The 17,986-nt window shown below is 62.4% G+C and overlaps 4 protein-coding genes across 4 annotated transcripts; all 4 read right to left on the bottom strand.

Moving 5' to 3' along the window:
• Window positions 1–567: 567 nt before the first annotated feature.
• Window positions 568–1,869, bottom strand: LDBPK_120800 (hypothetical protein, unknown function; the record flags this gene model as incomplete). The annotated part of the gene is made up of 1 exon (XM_003859151.1): window positions 568–1,869. One exon carries the CDS (start codon window positions 1,867–1,869, stop codon window positions 568–570), a length of 1,302 nt encoding a protein of 433 aa, XP_003859199.1.
• Window positions 1,870–3,986: 2,117 nt separating this feature from the next.
• On the bottom strand, window positions 3,987–8,813 carry LDBPK_120790 (hypothetical protein, conserved; the record flags this gene model as incomplete). The annotated part of the gene is made up of 1 exon (XM_003859150.1): window positions 3,987–8,813. The coding sequence occupies one exon, from the start codon at window positions 8,811–8,813 to the stop codon at window positions 3,987–3,989; it is 4,827 nt and encodes a 1,608-aa protein (XP_003859198.1).
• Window positions 8,814–10,517: 1,704 nt separating this feature from the next.
• LDBPK_120780 (hypothetical protein, conserved) lies at window positions 10,518–13,151 on the bottom strand (the record flags this gene model as incomplete). Its single annotated transcript, XM_003859149.1, has 1 exon — window positions 10,518–13,151. The coding sequence occupies one exon, from the start codon at window positions 13,149–13,151 to the stop codon at window positions 10,518–10,520; it is 2,634 nt and encodes an 877-aa protein (XP_003859197.1).
• A 995-nt stretch (window positions 13,152–14,146) lies between these two features.
• On the bottom strand, window positions 14,147–16,249 carry LDBPK_120770 (hypothetical protein, conserved; the record flags this gene model as incomplete). The annotated part of the gene is made up of 1 exon (XM_003859148.1): window positions 14,147–16,249. The coding sequence occupies one exon, from the start codon at window positions 16,247–16,249 to the stop codon at window positions 14,147–14,149; it is 2,103 nt and encodes a 700-aa protein (XP_003859196.1).
• Window positions 16,250–17,986: the final 1,737 nt, after the last annotated feature.

The following is a 17,986-nucleotide window of genomic DNA, read 5'->3' as shown; positions in this document are numbered from 1 at the left end:
GGGGTCGATGGCCTCACCGTCACCCTCGTCGACGCCCGGGGCGGAGCCGCAGTTGATTTCACGGAGTGCCACGTCGAGCTCACGCACCGTGGGCAGCTTGAAGAGCGTGGAGGCGGGTCTCGTAGTGGGACGCGAAGGGGGACGGGCGGATGCTGCCCTGTTTCACCGCTCGTGTGCGCCCTGCGGGTCGGGAAGGCACACACGGGTAGCCTGGATGCGTGCCCATAAAGAAGGTTTGCTGGATGGGTGACGGCGCTGGAGCGCTGCTTCCTTTGTTTCGGAGCGTTGATGCATTGGCATGCGCGTCATGGCGTGGGCCAGCGTTTGCAGACGTGAAACGAGCAGGCGAGTCGAAAAGAAACGAAGGAGGACAAGAACAGCAGCGCCGATAACAGCGACCACAGACGTGTGTAGGCGAAGAGGACGCCACGCAGTTAGAGGCGCCGCAATCGGATACGGAGGAGAGAATCCGCAAGGCAAAGGAAGTGGCTTGTGACACTGGGCAGCGGACGCCACGTGAGGAGTAAAGGTGCCTTGCAACCCAGCTGGTAGTATGAAAAAGAGCTTTTAAAGGCTCTCGGCGTCCTCCTTTGGCGTCGCCAGTGCCATCGCGTTGGATACGCTGCGCTGCTCCTCTGACCCTTCGAGTGACTCCGCTGCTGCGGGGTCCCACACGCCCTGCACGGACTCCGTTGACGCGTCACAGGCGTCGAGCTGCTCGCGCTCGCGCTGCGGAGTGGTCGAGGGGTCGCAGAGGTCCAGATTGTCCGAGCGACGCACCAGGGGCAGGTGCGAGTGCTCCTCTGAGTCCCTGGCAGCCGCTTCCGCCTCCTCCTGCCGCACCGCTTCGACCGACGGGCGCAGTTCTCCTGGAAGCACGTCCGTTAAGAAGCACTTGTGACAATGCCGGCGCGGTTTCTCAGCCTTCTTGACCGACACCACCGTAGGCGCGAGCCCCCGCGAACCAGACCGTCGAGCCATCGTAAATCTGCGCTGAGTAACGGCCTTGTCGTACTCGGGCATCGGCAAGGAGTGCGCCCGCTTCTCCTGTCGCCCCTCCTGCTGCGGCGGTGCAGTCTCGTCGTCTTCGTCCTCCGACTGCGCACTTTCCTCCTCCGCATCCGTGTCCGTCCTCACCGCAATGGGCTCACCGTCCTTAGACTCCAGCTGGTACGTGAAGTACTGCACTAGCTTCGTGACACGGGCAAGGTAGTTGAGCGAGAAGTCCTTGGTGCGCACAAAGAAGATGGCGAGCAGGAAGTAGCAGAACTGCGCATAGGCGCTCGTCGGCGACTTCCAATAATCCTGCCACGGGGTGAAGAGCGGAACCGTAGATATGGTCTGGGTTGCTGTGGCGGGTACGCCGTCGACATACTGGGCTTCCTCGTCTTTGTCCTCATCATCTGCCTCGGCTGCGGCCGCCGCAGCTTCCAAGGCCTGGTGCTCTTCAGTCATGAGCTTCTCCACGTAGCGAACGTAGCCATCCTCGAAGTAGCGCAGCCAGCGCTTCCACACACCTTCCAGCAGCACCGGAGCACCGTCCTCGACAGTCAGAAAGTCGAGGCACTCGTCCTTCAACTTCGGCTCCTGTCTAGCGTGTTCCTGCTGCTTCCCAGCGTTCTTCCGTGCCGCCTCCTTGGCAGCGTTGCGCGCAGGCGGCTTCAGCGGCGTGCAAAGGAGGATGCGGTTGACTATGTTGACAACGGCGGCACGGAAGACCTTCTCGTCGCCGCTCTCTTGGGCGGACTTGAGCATCGCCACGACGCTGCATAGGGTGTCCTTGGCAACGCCCTCCGTCTCACCCGTGAAGATGAGAGAAGCGGCAAAGAGGACGCCGAGGCAGCTGTTGAAGTCCGCCGTCGCCTCCATTTTGCGCGAAATTTGACCTCCGCCAAGCGAAAGCAGCTCGCCGCCCTTTACCTTGTTGCCGAGTGTGACGCAGCAGTCGCGCACGACCAGCAGCTGGCGCCGCAGATGCTTGGCTGCAGCCGGGCTCGACGAGCTGCTGAGGCAGAGAAAGCGCGTCACACTCGAGGGTAGGTCGTGTGGCGCGCGGGGGTGACAAGTAGATGCATGCTTGGGGCCACCATTCGACTTCGAGTTATCCAGCATGCTGCCCGAAAAACGGTTCCAATAGCTCGTGCTCTGCGAGTCAGCGCTCGGACGCCGCAAACGGGTTTCGGTGTGTAACGGCGGCGACTCCAGGGCAGCCACCGCAGGGTCGGTAGTGTGCACAAAACTGCCGACAGACGCCATTCCTCGAAGCGCAACACCGAAAAAAAAAACGTGCAGAAGTCGCAATGCACAGAGAGAAGGCAAGCGAGCGATCGAGGAGGTCACACACAAAACGCGAAGAACCAGAGCGCGTCGAGACGCCCGAAGAGGCTTGGGGCGGCGGTGTTGATGTGCGCGGAGTGCGTAGAGTAGATGCTTCGCTTCCGCAGCAGAGCAAAGAACACAGACAGAGACAGAAAGCGAGCGTGTGAGAGAGAGGCACCGCCGCGTTTACGGCGCGCGTGCTCGTGTGCTTACATGTGTATACATATATGTATACATGTATATATATATATATATATGTGTGCGTGTGTGTATGAGAGACATTCATGAAGAACAGGTAAAGCGGATGGGCGTTGAGGTGAGAGAGACAGCGGTGGTGGGTGTGCGTGCGGGGAGAGCACCATCATGCAGCATGTCCAGCATCTGTCGAATGCGTTGCGTACAGCGGCCTACAAGACGCTGCGGAGCGTCTGCCATGACGCGGCAAAGGCTCTTTCACACACACGCACAGAGTGCCGGTTTCAGTGAAGGGGCGCATTTAGAAAGAGTGGGCGAGAGAGCGAGAAGGCGTTCCTTAGGCACCGCCAGAGACGGGAGTACACAAGGCAAGCATGCGCCCGCGCGTGCACAACGAAGACGACACGCGGAGGGAAGCGAACACGTGCCACGAAGAGCGGCACACCAGCTGGGCAAGGTGCGGCACACTGCTACCGTCTCGGTTAGCGTGTCGGCACGCTGGGCAAGAGATGCTTTCCTCATCACCAGCGCGAACGGACGACATCTCAAGCGGATAAGGGATAGAGGAGCTGGGAGCGCACAGGGGGGGCATACGCAGCGCGGGCAATCAGCCACAGCAGATGGGCTACAGGAGAGAAGCAAAGACGCAAGTGTTGCCGTGAAGAGACAGCAGCGCTGTCCGTGAGTCCGCGCCTACCAGTGTGCGTCGTCCTCCTCCGACCCTCATGCGCTGAAGCGGTGAAAGATGCTGTCAGAAAGGGAGAAGGCGAGAAACTCAGCACAGAAAGAGCGCATCAACTGAAGCGGCGCTCCGCGGTCACGGTCAGCAAGCGCAACGTCTCACTTGCTTCTTAGTTGGCGGACGCATACTACGCCATTCATCGACGAGCGAGAGCATGAAGGGTAGGCGGGCTGGGAATGCTGATGAGGGATAGATGAGGGTGGGTGCCCAACACGGCAGCCGGCTTCAGAAGACGAACAGGTACCGTTAAAAGATGTGAGAGGGCGCACATAAAAGACACGGTAGAGAAGGAATCACGTTGGGCACGTCAGCATCACGAAGCGAACCCAGCGCCTCCATCCGGTAACCTGACCAGCACGCGTCCCGGTTCACGAACAGCGATGATACCAGCAGTAGGGAGAGAGGCAGAAGGGCGTCTTGTCGCCCGCTTTCTATGCCTCACTTCACACACATGCTCGACTCCACCGGCACCGTTGCGTCCTTCGACGAGTCTTTCCTTCGTTGTCTCCTGTCGCTGCTCTTGAGAGCCGACTGTGCAGCAGCAACAGCAGTAGGAGCCTCTTGGCAGTGCTCGTGCACTCACTCGCGCCCCGTCGAGGGGCAGTACACAGACATTGCAAGGATGCAGGCACGCGCGGAGTGAGGAAGCCACGGCACCCATCAGCACGCCCCCTTACCAGCCTCTTTTTTGGCCGAGACAATATGCACGTGAGTCTCAGCCTCTCCGAGGCTACGGCAGACGCACGACCTGATCTGCCACCGCGATGAGATCGTCATCGTGGGTTGCGCATATCGCGCCGCGTACAATACCAGAGTCCAGCAACTCGCGCCACTCGCCCAGTATTTGCAGCTTCACCTCCTTGTCCAGACTCGCGGTGGGCTCGTCCATCACGAGCACGGTGCCGCCGCGCCGACCGTGGAACAGAGCACGTGCCATCATCAGTCGCTGCGCCTGGCCAATGCTGAGGCGCACCACACCACCACCACCGGCGCCGCAGCCTCCAGTACCTGCAGACGCGAGTGGAGACGACCAAGCCCCTGTTCCGCTGTCAGCAATGTACGTCAGCAAGCCTTGCGGAAAGCGCTGAATGTACTCGCAGTGTGCCCAGGCAGCGCACTGCGCAATCTCCGCCAGCAGCTCCTCCTGCTCAAGGGATACGTAATTCTCAAGGCTGATGTTGTGCGCTATGGTGGCCCCGGAAAAGATCACGGGGTTCTGCGGCACAAAACTGAAGAGCTTTCCGCGAAGGATGTCGCGCGGAATCGAGGCAACAGACAGCTGCTCATAAACCATCTCCAACATGGCAGATGCAGCTGGGGTCGGCGTGGCATCCTGCAAGCCGGCTGACCCCAGCTCTTCGGAGGAGTAGGCCAGCGAACGCGGCAACGCCAGCGTGAGCACGATGTCCGGAATGACCGCAGGGCATGAAGGATTGAAGAGCGCCTCCTCTCCCTCCCGCGCTTCAGCGCCGCCCTGCTGTTGCGCCTCGCCGCCGCCGCCACCCCTGCTGGCATCGTTGTCATTGTCGAGGACGCGACTAGGCGTCCCGTAATGCGTGTACATCCCCAATAACAGGCTGAGCAGAGTAGACTTGCCGTGGCCGCTGGGCCCTACAAGACACACCAGACGGCCTCTGCTGCTACAGCCGCACCTTGCCGTCTGCGGCTGCGAGGCACTCGACGGCGACGGCGAAGACGCATCGCGGTCGCCTTGGAGCACGAAGGAGCACGTGATAGGGTGTGAGAACACCGGCACCGTAGGGGCAGTGGGATAGCAAAACTGCACGTTCCGCACTGTCACGGCATGCACACTGCCGCTCGTGAGCAGCGCCACGGTGGCCGCCGCTGCAGCTTCACGGTCAACGTCGGAATCGTCGCTGAGTGGCGACGACGAGGCGCAGGCATCAGCGCCGCGGCCGTTATCGTCCTCGGACGAGTGGTTGCTCAGACACGCATCCGTCGCTTCACTCGCGCTGCCCGGCGCTAGAGATCGAGGACTCTTGAATGGCTGCTGGTCCTCTTGCTGTGACGGACGTCTCCGCCGGCAGGAAATATGGCATGGCCGGTTTGGACGGCGGTGATGGCGGTAGGGCTTCCGTGATTGGCGTCGGCTGTTGCCGCGGCGGTCTTTTTTTACGATCCCCATCGTTGCAAGCCCGCGTCGTACAAGTCGCAAAAATCGTCCGAGAATACTAATAGGTGGGGCGTGTGTGACGCACCAGCAGCAGTTGTGCTTGAGGACGCGCATCCACCGCAGCATGAGCAACGATGGAGATGGCGTGACTGTATGGGAGTCGGCACGGCGCAACGATTGCAGCAGGTGGCGCCGTTGGTCGCAGCGAGGCGAGCCGACCTCCGTCGCACGTGCCGCGCAACCGACACCGGCATCGTGATATTTGTCCTTGCTGCGGTCGTGTTTGTGCGCCTCGCCGGGGAAGCCGAAGTCCCTCGCGTATTCGGCCGTGGTTGGCTCCCACCGTCGACCATCCAGCACCTTCTCCAGAACATTCGCCTTGTAAGCGTTCAGCAACACCACCTCCGCGACGCGGCGGCCGTCGAGCAGGGCATCGACCGTGTCGCCGACGCCCCGCATGGCCTCGATGAGTCTATTCGACAGACTCAGCGCATCGACACTGCAAAACGCCATTGAGGCACCGTAGCTGGCCACGAGCGTTGGCAGCACCCAGTCCGCGAACGTCATGAGCGCACCGCCGAACGCCGGCAGCAGGTGGCCGTACGCCTGAAACGGCAGTACCAGCACGCCTTGCAGAAACGTTGATGCCTCTGTCGCCCCGGCCGCGGCGCTGCACGCGTGGGTATGGCGTGTCCACCACCGCATCAAGCTAAGGTCCGCCGCGTACGGGCGGAGCTGCGGCAGCACGGCTAAAATGTCTAACCCGCGCAACATCACGCCGCCTTGCCGCGCATTGCTCTCCGTGTTCTCCTCCACCTGCGCGTCGAGCTCCGTCGTCCCGGGTGCAACGCCGCCCGACTCGTAGCCGCGCAGCCACGGCGGGAGCACTCCTCCGGTGCGCTGCGCCACCTGTACCCACTGCTTAATGCGTTGTCCGATGCATTTTATGGTGAGCGACACCGCGACCGTGGCGCCCACTAGCAGGCGTGCTCGACGTGGTAACTGATGGACGGCGTGCTGCATGGCGAAAAGCGACATGACGAGGCCACAGACGTAGTGGTGCACGTGCACCTCCACGCCCTCGATATCGTTGACGTAGTAGACAATCTGCTCCACCTCGTCAAATGAGTGTGTGTCGAAGAACGCGAGAGGCAGGTGCGTCAGGGCCTCGTAGAGCTCCGCCTTCACGGTGTTGCGCCGCTGCGAGGCTGCCATGTTTATGTACGCGTGCGTGGTGCGCGTGAGCACCGTGTTCACAGTGAGACGCATGCACTCGAGCAGGCATAGGGCAATGATGCGCTGCTGCGTGGACACTGCACCACCGTGGAGCGGTCCGCTGCCGCTGTCAGAATGGCTGCCTGGTGGCGACCTCTCCCCGTGCGTGCGATAGTATGTGTCCAGGTTCGAGCTGATGGCCTCGCGCGCCACTTGCCCGGTCGTCGCTACGCGGGAGGAAAGGCATGTCAGCCCCGCCAGCACGGCAGAGGAGACCATCTTTGCCACGCTGCCGGTGTACATGTAGCAGAAAAGACTTCGCACGTGCAGCAGCTTCATCAGCCGCCGCCGCCACAGCAGAGCAGCTAGTGCAGCATTCAACTCCGCCCAGCATGCCAAGGGCGAGGCCACGCGGATAGGCGCGTGCGTCGCACCCACTAGTACGCGTTCCCCACGGCCGCGCGGTGGCGGTGAGAGGGCGAGTGGACTGTCAGTGGCATCGCCACACCGTAAATGGTTCCCGTTTCCCGCACGGTGGCAGCTGAGATGCACCCCCGCTGCCATCGACACAGACGAGCTAGAAGCCGCATGCACCGCGTGGCCGTCGGCGGTGCTCTCAACCTCGGGAAGCACCATTGAATGCTCATGACGGTGAGGCTGTCCAGAGGCACACCCTCCGCCGGCGCCGCTTCTCGCGTCCGCGGCACCGCGGTACGAGACGCTGTGCAGCTCCTCTTCGAAAAAGGCGAGTCCGACCTGTACGCCGTGCTGATACACGGCCTTGCTGTGCTCCTCAAGCTCCTCGAGCGCGCCTGCGCAGCGCTGGACGTCCTCGTGCACGATAACCGCATCGTACACCTCGCGCACGAGTGACAAGTACCACGTCAGTGCCACGCATGCCACGGCGGCGCGCGGGTCTGCGTAGCAGCTGGGTGAGACACCGTTCGAGGGGGGACTTGTGACGCAGCGCGCTGTGCTCGCTGCCGCCTCGTGCGAGATGTTGCGGCTGCTTCTACCCCTCCATATAGGCTGCAGGGCGCGTGCGCCGTAGGCGGCGCAGAGGCCGCCTTGGTAGCTATCCACGTCTCCAGCGTTCTCGAAGACCTTCGCAATCTCAGCGACACTGCAGCCGAGCAGCAGCTGCCGCAGCTCGGTATACGTTACGGAGTAGCGCACCATGTCAGTCCACAAAAAATGCATCACCCTCCACGGCTCCGCCACCTCTGCCGGCTTCTCCGCTGTGACGAGCGACGCTGCAGATGACGTCGCACCCGGCTGCCTTTTCGAGTTCCCCCCTGGCTCCGTCATGACGGGGAACGCGGATTTGTCCGACAGCACGAGCACCGTCCCCGCATCGTGCGGAGCGCCATCCGAGGGGAGCCGGTAAAACCCGCGACGGTTCCTGCCGCCCTGTGCCGAATTCCGGCCGGCGAGCGCAGAGCTGACGAACCAGCCAAGAGCAGCGACGTTCGTTGGCGCACCAGCGCGCTTGCGCGGCGCAGCCAGAACCGCCTTCTCGATAAGTGCCCAGTAACTGCACAACCGATGCACCGCCCGTGTCGAGTTTCGTGGCAGGAGTGATTGCCTGGTCTGCACCGACTCCATCTCCGGTGGTGACGGCACCTGCGCCGTCGCTGATTGCCGCGAGGTCGAGAGGCCGCGTGACTCCTGGGCATCCGCTGCGTTCTCGTCACACGCCTGCGTCGCCTCCGCCTCGGCCTTCGCACTGGCCCGCATCGCGCGCCGACGGCGCAGGTAGACGGATGTCGCTTGCATCACTTCCCAGCCAATGAGGAGAAGTGTGAGGTGGACGACGAGAGGGCCGTCAACATCCTGCGGGAGAACCACTGCGCACGCACGAGTGGTGGACAGAGCCTCGTACCAAGCGTGGAGCCGGCGCGCGACCGCACACGGGAGCAGCGTTGACTCCCGCACCCCGTCGCCGTTGCGAGCGCGTTGGCCATCACTCTGTCCAAAGGCCTTCAGGGTGGCCGCATGCGCGCCGTGCAGGGCACGAAGAAACGAAGCGTTAATCCACGTCGAGTAGGACGACAAGGCGCTCCAAGGTGATGGGCCACGCTGCTGGCCGTGAATGTCGTGGAGCGCGGCCGCCGCTGTCGACTGGGCGCCAGTGCAAATCGTCGGCGGCGAACAAGACAACGACGGTCCGTCCACAGCACCACCACTGTTCGGCCCATGAAAGTACATCTCTCACGCACGCACGCGAGTTCGGCGGATGGCCACTGCAGCGAGGCCCGAGAGCGGGAAGATGCGGGATACAGGCGACCCTGGAAAATCCCTCAGCAGAAGTGAGCCGTCCAATCGAAGGGTCCACCGCGCAGCCTCGCCAAGCGCAACTTCGATGACTCAGAGCACGAAGAGCGGCCGACGGAGCGGGGAAGACACGAACGAAAAGATGTGCCGTGGCAGCGTCCCCGAAAAGCGTCGAGGCTCAAACCCGCGCGGGGGTCGCCTCAGCCACGTGAGCAGGACACGTTTTCCGTCACCAAGCGCCCTGGACGCTCTCCCGCTGCCGTATTCGCTTTATCGTTCGATCAGAGCAGCAGCACCGGCCACCCATGCACCCACCCACCCACACACACACACACGCGCGCGCGCACGGTGTGGGCACCGGTGATCAAGCAGGACCGCGCAAATGGGGGAGCGCAAGTAGAACAAGGGAGTAGGGCCGTGCAACGGACAGGGGAAGTCGTCTGCCGGATGGGATGCGGTCAAACAAGAGCGGAGGAAGAGAGCAGCACGTAAGCATGTCCGCTTTTCGGTTTTCGAAGGCTGTTGTCAGCAGGCGAGCCAGCGGGAGAGAGGCGGAGCGGGCCGGGCGAAAAGAAAAGAGAGTCGTGCACGGGTATCCGTCAGCGAGTGGGGAGGACGACAGGGACGACGGGAGAAATGCGAAACGACTGCGCAACTAGCCCACGCTAAAGCCTGACAGATTTAGCAACAACTCGTTCTCGTGTGAGGACGACGACGACCGTGCAGAGCCGAGTCGACAGCGTCGTCGGAAAGCACAAGCAGCCAAAATGCTAGGGAGGGATGAGGCGCACCCTCTAGCCAGCGGCGACGAGGAGAGATAGCGCAAGTGCAACAGCGAAGGGCCGCTCGCTGTCGGTGCCTCTGGCACTTGAAGAAAACGGGTAGTCTACTCTGCAGAGCGCTCGCACGCCACTTGCGCACAAAACGCACTCCTAGCGGGCACGTAGGTCTGTGAATGCGGGCCGAGCCTACACCGTACTGACGTGATGCCGAAGGATTCGGCAGGTAAGACAAAATAACGAGTCGTCGTGCACCGCGACTCGTCCTCAGACGCGCGTGGAGTACAGAAGCGGCACGCATGCACGTGCGTCCATGGGTTGAGGAGTACGTGTGTGTCGACGAGACGTGGACGCGGCAAGGCAGAGGTGTGGCGGTGAGAGAAGAGGGGATAAAGCCGTATTGCGAACCGAGAGATAGAGAGACACGGCGTGATCTCGGACATCAAGATGGCAACCGGCAAAGGTGGCGCGTAGACGGTAGCACGGTGCGCTGCGCGTCATCCGATGTGCCCCGTCGCTGTGCTGCCGTCGACCCACGTAGCCGATGATAGCGCGGCTCGCACTGGCACTTCTCGCGCTTGCGCACAACAGAGGAGAGAAAAATGAGCATTCTGATGGCCGCCGAGGCGGTTCTTCTTTCGCGTGTTCCGCGATATATGCGCACTTATACACCATCACACCGCCAACTCGCACGGCGAGGGTAATCGCCCCCCTCTTTCTCCCAGAGACACTTTCGTCACCGACACGACACGAAGCACAGGCAAGGCGAGGCGCCGGCGTCCTAAGGAAGCACCGCACCAGCGCTGGCACGCAAGTGCGCCTCCTCCTCTCTCATTGCCCTGTTGACACGAACGCGTGGTCACATGAAAGGGTAGTCATCCTCGGCGTAGAGGAGTAGCATGTCGTCTTCCGCTGCCTTGACACGCTTGCGGTCGCTCCCAACACCCTCGGCACTTGCGCCGGCGCCAACGTCCATACCCATCCCGCCGCGGCCGCTGCTAACACCGCCGCCGTCCTCGCCACGCCCACGCCGCCTGCTCGGCCCACCCCCGTCAGCTATGAAAAACGGCAGCACGTTCTCGGCAAACGTCATATTTTCCTCGCAGAATGGCTCGCCGTCTGGGTTGGTGATGAGGGTGGCGACGTACTTGCCGTTGCGTTCCGTCCCGCATACACTGTAGGCCAGCCGCATGCTCTCCTTCACCTGTCGCTTCAGCGGTGGGCAGCGCGTCAAGTCCCAAAGCACTGAGTGCGCGTAGAAGATGACATCAGGCGTGTGGCCGCCACCACTGCCATCCGACTCGTCGCAGCGGATGTAGCCGCGCTGCTCCTCCGCGTCGTACGTGCGCACGCAGCCGGTGTAGCGAGTGAGGACCGTGGAGGTAGAGTCGAAGGGGCCAAGAGGCTCCCCTGCACTTGACGCGTCTCTGCCACCGCCCTCAGCGGAAGACGAAGAGGGAGGAGGTGGTGGTGGCCTTGAGGCGGCGCCATACGGGGCGCTGGTCTTCTGGCCGACGGCGCCAGGGAACAACGGATGGAACCAGCTTTGCTCGAGCGGCATCGCCAGCTGCATCGCCGGCACGCCCCGGATGAACTCGGCTCGCAGCAGGCGGCCGTTTCCGCCACGCGCGGCGTGGTTTCGGGTGACAACGAAGCTCATGCGATCCCCAACCCGAAGGCCGCCGCCGATGCCTTGATCTACTTGGCACTGGAGAAGCCGCGCGGTGGCGCTGGTTAGCAGCGAAGCAGCCGTCTCCGCCCATGCCAGCTCTTCTGCTGTGGTTGGCGGTATGGAGACGCGGTCGCCAGCGTCCCCCGGCCGAGTCGCCGACACAGGTGTGGCACCGAGAACGCCTAACTCGCCAAGAACGGCGCCGGCTATCGTTGCCTGTCCATTTCTAGCAGCCGTGACGCCTGCTGCGACTCCGGGGAACGCGGGGGCCGGCACCGAAACTTGATCCGGCGCCGTGCTGTTCGCGTCCGCTGCCGTTGCAGCGTTCGCCTCAGCTGTTGTTGTGCTACTGATCGGTGCCCCATCTCCGCCTGCTGGCGTTGAACTGTCGTTTGCTGCCCCGAGGCGATACGCAGCGGCGACGGAGGGCGGCACCGGCATGCCACTGCGCAGGTAGAAGGCCCGGAGCGCCAGTTTCGTAAAGGAGAGGGCGATGCTGTCAATGATGAAGAACACGTCCGGCCCGCCCACGTCTGGCGAGACGAAGCCGAAGTTCTTCGGGTGGCGATACATGACGCAGGCACCGGTGTACATGCGATCGAGACCTGGAGGCATGAGGGCAAGCTGCTCGGCCGCCGTGAGAGTGCCACCTCTCTGTGGTGCGCGGGCAACGCCGAAAGGTCGCTGAAGAAGCGGCCCTCCTGCGACAGAAACTGCCTGGCCACCACTGACGGCTGCATGCCCGGCGCCGCGAGCCTCAGATCGGACTTGCCCGTAGGAGGGAAGTGCCTGGTCGCCGATCTGACCTTCGCCATGCGGACTTGCTGCTCCGGAGACGGCGGCTGACGACGCCCCGGCCGCCACCAGCGGAGCGGTTTTGATGCCCTCTGTCGACTGCGCGGTAACGCTCGTCACTGTCGCAGGTACGGTCCCCTCAACAGCGGCGTCACCGCTGATCGACAGCTCGGTGCCACTGCCGGCTACACTCACACCGGGCGCGATTCTGGAGCCTGCGCTGCTCGCTACAGGACGAGCATCAAGCAGGTTCGGCTTACTGCCGCTACCGATAGGCTGCCCAGAGAACGCCGGCTGTGGCTTAGTGCCGGCTTGCTCGGTTGCCTGAATTTCTGCCACACAGCCGGCATACTTGGTGGCCTCCTTTACCGCGTCATCCTCGGCATCCATCTGCATGTCAAGGCCTCTTTCCGCGTCCGTGGCATCACGGCCGCCGTCGCGCCGCCCGTGAGCGTCGCGGATGCCCCGCCGCCTCGCCACAAAACGATCAGCACTTCGGTCATCCACGTCATCGTCAACTGTGCGAAAGACGTTGCCAGAATAGACCTCCGTTGTACGTGCGGGCGTCGACGTGTAGGCTGGCGGACGAGCGTGTGCCGACAGCGGCGATGAAGTGCCGTCCTCAAGGTCCTCGGCGTCCAGAACGTCGGCGTCTTGCGGGTCTTCACACTGCTCGGCAGCTGCTTCAGGCGCTGCAGCAGCTGCCGAGTCCTCTGACGCGGCGGCCGCCAAACGGCCGCTTGACCGGACGATGGCCGCCGTCGCCGCCACAAAGGCGGAAGGGAGAAGGTGCCGCCGATAGCTCGTGGACCCGCCTCCACCACCGCTACCGTTGGCGGCGTTGGTACCGCCTCGCTGGGCACTGCGTTGACCTCCGGTGCCCTCGCCGGTGCTGCTGAGCATGCCCGCCGCCTCGAGCATGAGCTCCTCCTTGAGAGAGGCCGGCCCGGTGTCAATAAAGGCATCTACGGGGAGCTCATCGAAGACGACATCGAAGATGTTCTTCGAGGTCAGCTTCGGCGGCATCTTCGCGCTCCTCCTTCCTGTGACTACCACTTGTGTCGATGTGTGTGTGTGTGTGTGTCCTCCGCCCTCTGCGTATGTAGAGAGATGCAGCGACGAAGAGGAGAACGAGAAAGCAGACACACGCGAGAGCGGGCGCGATGCGAGTTACATAGAGTCAAAACCGGTAAAAAGAGGCGGGCAGGAGAACGTAGATGACAACGATGAGGAAGAGTAAGGCACTTGCCATCGCGTGCCCTCGATACAGCTCGACGCAGAACAAGGATTGGTGGTGGTAGTGCTATTCGTCGTTGTCGTGGGAGCTCATCCTCGGCGGCGATCGGCATCACGGGCACAAGAAGGGCGCAAAAAGAAAGCCGCTCGTGGGCAGATGCGCCGTTTACCGCCCACTCATCTTACACGCCGACGCCACCGCCTCCTCTACGCCACTGCACGTTGCCCGTACAGCGTGCCGCGAGTGTTGCCGTTTGGAAGGAGGCGAGAGCGTGAGGAGCACCTAACGAGAGTGCACAGCACGCGCATGTGCGCTCCCGGGCATTGGTGCACATCTCTGTAAGCGTGCTCCCCCACCTTCTTCCCCCCTCCCCTCTGCATGAAAAGAGGCGCACAGGTATAAAGCACCGCTTGCGCGGCGACGTATGAAAAGCAGAGGGTGTGCGGGAATAGCATGGCAGTGACGCCGCACGACAGCGGCAGCGATGATGCTGGTGGCGGCTAAGGCATCGAGGCAGAGGAGCACAGCGAACGAAGAGCGTGCGCCTGGGCCAACCGCTGTTGCTCCATGACGCTGCACTCGCATTCACAACCGCAGCGTGTGCGAATGGGTGCTCTTTTCACCTCACTTCGCAACGCTCGTCGCCGACAGTTGCACATCATGACGGATTTGGCGGCGGGGCATCGCGGAAGCAGGAGCGACCCCGCCTGCCGCACCTTCTACCATCGCTCGAGGTGTCAGAGGTACTTCGGCAAGCATCGTCAGCGCTGTCGTACGGAGATCGCTAGTTTGGCCCCGACGGCGCGGGGCTGCCCAACAACCTCGGCGCCCGTGACTTTGGGACACGAGCGACGGTCCCGTGCAGGAATCCAGAGGATGCCACCCGCGGTGGTCGCGGCGGTAGTCCATGGGGCAGCGTACTGATTGCCGACGCCGGGTCGGCCCTTAGCGAGGGCTGAAGCAGAGGCGATCGAGTAAGCGACGGCGCACCCGCGTCATGGTCACGGTCAAAGGTACCGAAACTGCCGGAGTGCGGGTGTGGTACCCCTATGCTAGGAGCCGAGGTGGAATGCGGTATCGGCCGCAGCGGTGGTGCGGAGGGCATCTCGGACGTCGCGCTGTTCTGGACACCACGATTCTCGCTGACAGCGCTACCGGCGGTGCTGTTGCAGCTGCTGCCACGACGTTCTCGGTCACCGCCGGCGTCGCCCGTGTTCCGGGCGCTTCCGAGTGACGCTAGACGGCTGTTCTGCGCATTCTCCGCGCCCGCTAGGTCGCTGTACGCGGTGGCAGAGTCGTCGTCGTCGCTGTCCTCGCCGAAGACAGGCCACGGGAAATCGTCCATGTTCGGGAACACCATATCCTCGAACAGAAGCACTTTCACAATATTCGACGCGATTTTGCTCATGTCCGGCAGCAGCCTCAGAACCGCATTCAGAATGCCATCATGCGAAGCAACCTCCTGCGTGAACTCCAGTCTCAGCTGCGGAGGCTGCGGCCCGCCAAGCCAGAACTTGCGCGTCGGCGGCGGCCCCACGACGAAGCGCATGCGACCGGCCAACTCAAGTACTTTGATACTGAAGATGATGTCCGGTACGCGGATCTCGCGGTACAGGACCGAGAATCGAATCTTCAGCGCGAGGCCACCGCGGTAGAGCACGTCGAAGTCGAACTCGGTATCGCCACACGTCGATGACACCGGATCGCTCACGTTGCTGATTAGCGGAATCTCGCCTCCGACGTCCAGCAAGTCGAGGAAAATGTTGCCGCGCAGCTTCGGCGGCAGCGATTTCGACACACGCGCTAGTTTCTTCTTGAGCTTCTCCTCCAGTAAGTCGTGCAGCGTGTTGGCGCGCGAGTTCTCAAAGAAGAGACGGGCGATGAGGAGGTTGAAAACGTCCACCTGGGGCAGGTGGGTGATGAAGTCGTGCCACTGCGCTGACTCTGGCGTCGACTGCAGCAGGTTGAGCCATCGCTCCTGCACACGCCGCGTTGGGAACTTGATCGCCACGCACGTCCATTTCGACAGTGGCGCCTCCTCCAACGCCCCTGGCGACAGGTCGTTACTGCAGCGCCCTGCCGAGGCACCGGAGCTGCAACACGGCAAGTTCAACGCCGACAGGCTGGAGGCGCCACGGCAGCTCGTTGCGGCGGTGTTCATGCCCATCAAATCGTGCTGGTAGCCTAGACCTCTTGCCGCTGTGTCGAAGTGATCGGACCTCTCATCGTACGCCCCGTCCTGCGTACCCTTCATCTCCACCGCGAATTCCTTATCCGTCATCGGGCTGCTGTCACGCCGAAATCGGCGGCACAGGCGCTCCATCATGGCCTCATGCGCCTGATGCTCCTTGATACACCGCAGTCGCTCCTTCAGGATCGCGTTCGGATCTTCGAGGAAGAGTGGCATGTCGTCCTTGTGGTTCAGGACAGTGCACTTGCCTTTGATGGCGGCATAGCGCGTGCTCTGGTTGCGGTGGCGGTGGTACTTGGAAATGCGCTGCGAGGTGGCGATGATGCAGGCGCGGTTGATGCGTCCCAGCATGTGCTCCGAGACAACCTCGTGGCGGTGATCTGGAAGCGTGCGAAGCTTGTCCACCTGATACACGTCGATGGTGCTGCCGTAGAAGACCATGCGGCATTGAATCGCATCGCCGACGATGCCGTCGTCGAAGCGGACCATCTTGCACAGCGTCTCTACCTTGGCGGGAGCCACCACCGCGGCCTCCTTGGCGACAGCGTCAAACTCAGCGTGCTTGAGTGCCTTCTTGCGCACCGTGTCGGAGAGAACGCTCTCGGTTTTACGAAAGATGATAAAGAAGAACATGAGGAAGCTCGTCGCACCACCGACGGCACCGTAGAAGAACGACAACAGCGTGAAGATGCCCATGGCTGCCGGCTCGACGAAGGAGGGTCAACGTTGGCAGGCGATGACGAGGCAGAGGGATGTCTTAGACCGTCCCTCGAGCAGACGATGATGGGCTGACCCAAACACGTCGACGCACGTCTACACCTGCGCACGTGCAGATTCCTACACGAGCGCGCGTAGGGGAGCGCGCAAAAAAAAAGTCGATGTGGCTAAGGCAGCAAGCGCGACGAGTAGCAAGGTACCCCAACGCACACGGAATATCCCCCCAAAAGCGGCACGCTGATGCGGGTTCGCCGAGAGGCGTGGCGGATTCCTCTTTGAGGCGCGCTGACCAACGCACGCGTACGACAGCGCAGCGGACACGAGCAGCACCGAGACAGGGAAATCACATAAAACGAAGCTCTCCGCTCCTCAGGGCTGTGCAAAACGGTTGGATGCAGGTGCGGTGACGTGTGGGCGCGTGTAGAGTAAGTACCGCAGGGACGTCCAACGTGGCATGGCATCGCGTGAGGGACACACAGGGAGAGTGTGTGCGCAGGTTCACCGGTCCGCGGCAGTGTGCAGGCCGCAATGACGCGCCGTGTCCAGGCGAAAGAGGGAGACGGGAGAGGATAGGAGAGAATGAGAACCCAAGGTGCGTGAGAGCGACGGCGAAGAAGATCCATGCACCCACTGAGGCGGTCCCAGGAACAACCAGGAAGAGCAAACGACTTAACTGGCCCTGCGCGAACTGAAGCAGCCGTCGCCTCTAACTCGCCTCGAGCACACACTTCGTGAGGACAAGGGGGTGGCTGCGCGCGCGATACCGGGGACCGTTCCATTGACGCGGAAACACCAAACAACGATTGGGCATCACCGCGAGTACGAGCGCTTCACGTAAGGGCTCTCTCGATGGAGCGCCACTCGACTGTGCGCATTCTGTGCTACTTCTCTGCTTCCATATCAATCCTGCGGAGCACCCCGTGAGCGCGCCGCTGTCCGTCCGCCGTGTCTGCCGGCCGCCGAATCGCAGACAGACGAAAGCGGGGAAGAGGAGCAGCGGCGGCGCAAACAAGGCAAGCACATGGCAGCAAGCATGGCGGCATGGGGGGAAGAGCGCAGCGGCCGGGCCGAGGCGGCGAACAGGAACACGCACGCACACGCGAAGCAAACCACGGCGGCAAACATCCGAGCTGGTCGCACACATCTGCGTGTCTGCAGCAGCATCGTCAACTGCGCATCAGGTGTCCCCGCAACACCGTGAAAGGAATGCAGGAACGGCAGAGGAGAGGATTAAGAGCACACAAGCACAGGGACGGCCACAGCACCAAAGCGATTTCGTTCCTTCAGCGCGTCTATTTCTCTGCCCGTCAGGCTCGGACCTCACTCTACCCGGACCGTCAGAGGCCCCATCGCCTGGTGCGAAGCAGCCGTGGATACGCGCGCGACAGCAAGGCGCCGGCTCACTCATCTGAGAGCATGGCCTCCGCCTCAAGCTCTCCCCCCTTCACCTGCTTCACAGGACACCAAGTGCTGCACCTCACGAGGTGGGGGTCAGGCGCCCTTCAGAAGCGGGGAGTGAGTGCCCGGTGGGATATGTTCGAATCCCCTTGGACACTTCGCCCATAGCATTTATGGTCCAGGACTGTGCACTGTGACAGGCCACTCTGACGCCACGCCATCCAGGGCCTCCCTGGTGGCATCTGTAGCGATACATCTCTCTGGCCTCCCCCTCCCCCGACGTCGTAGGTAGGTGACCCTGTGACCACCAAAAGTGGT

The sequence above is a fragment of the Leishmania donovani genome, chromosome 12, assembly GCF_000227135.1.
Source record: "Leishmania donovani BPK282A1 complete genome, chromosome 12".
NCBI lineage: Eukaryota > Euglenozoa > Kinetoplastea > Trypanosomatida > Trypanosomatidae > Leishmania > Leishmania donovani.
Note: the sequence above shows the minus strand (reverse complement) of the source record. Positions and strands in the feature narration are given on the sequence as shown.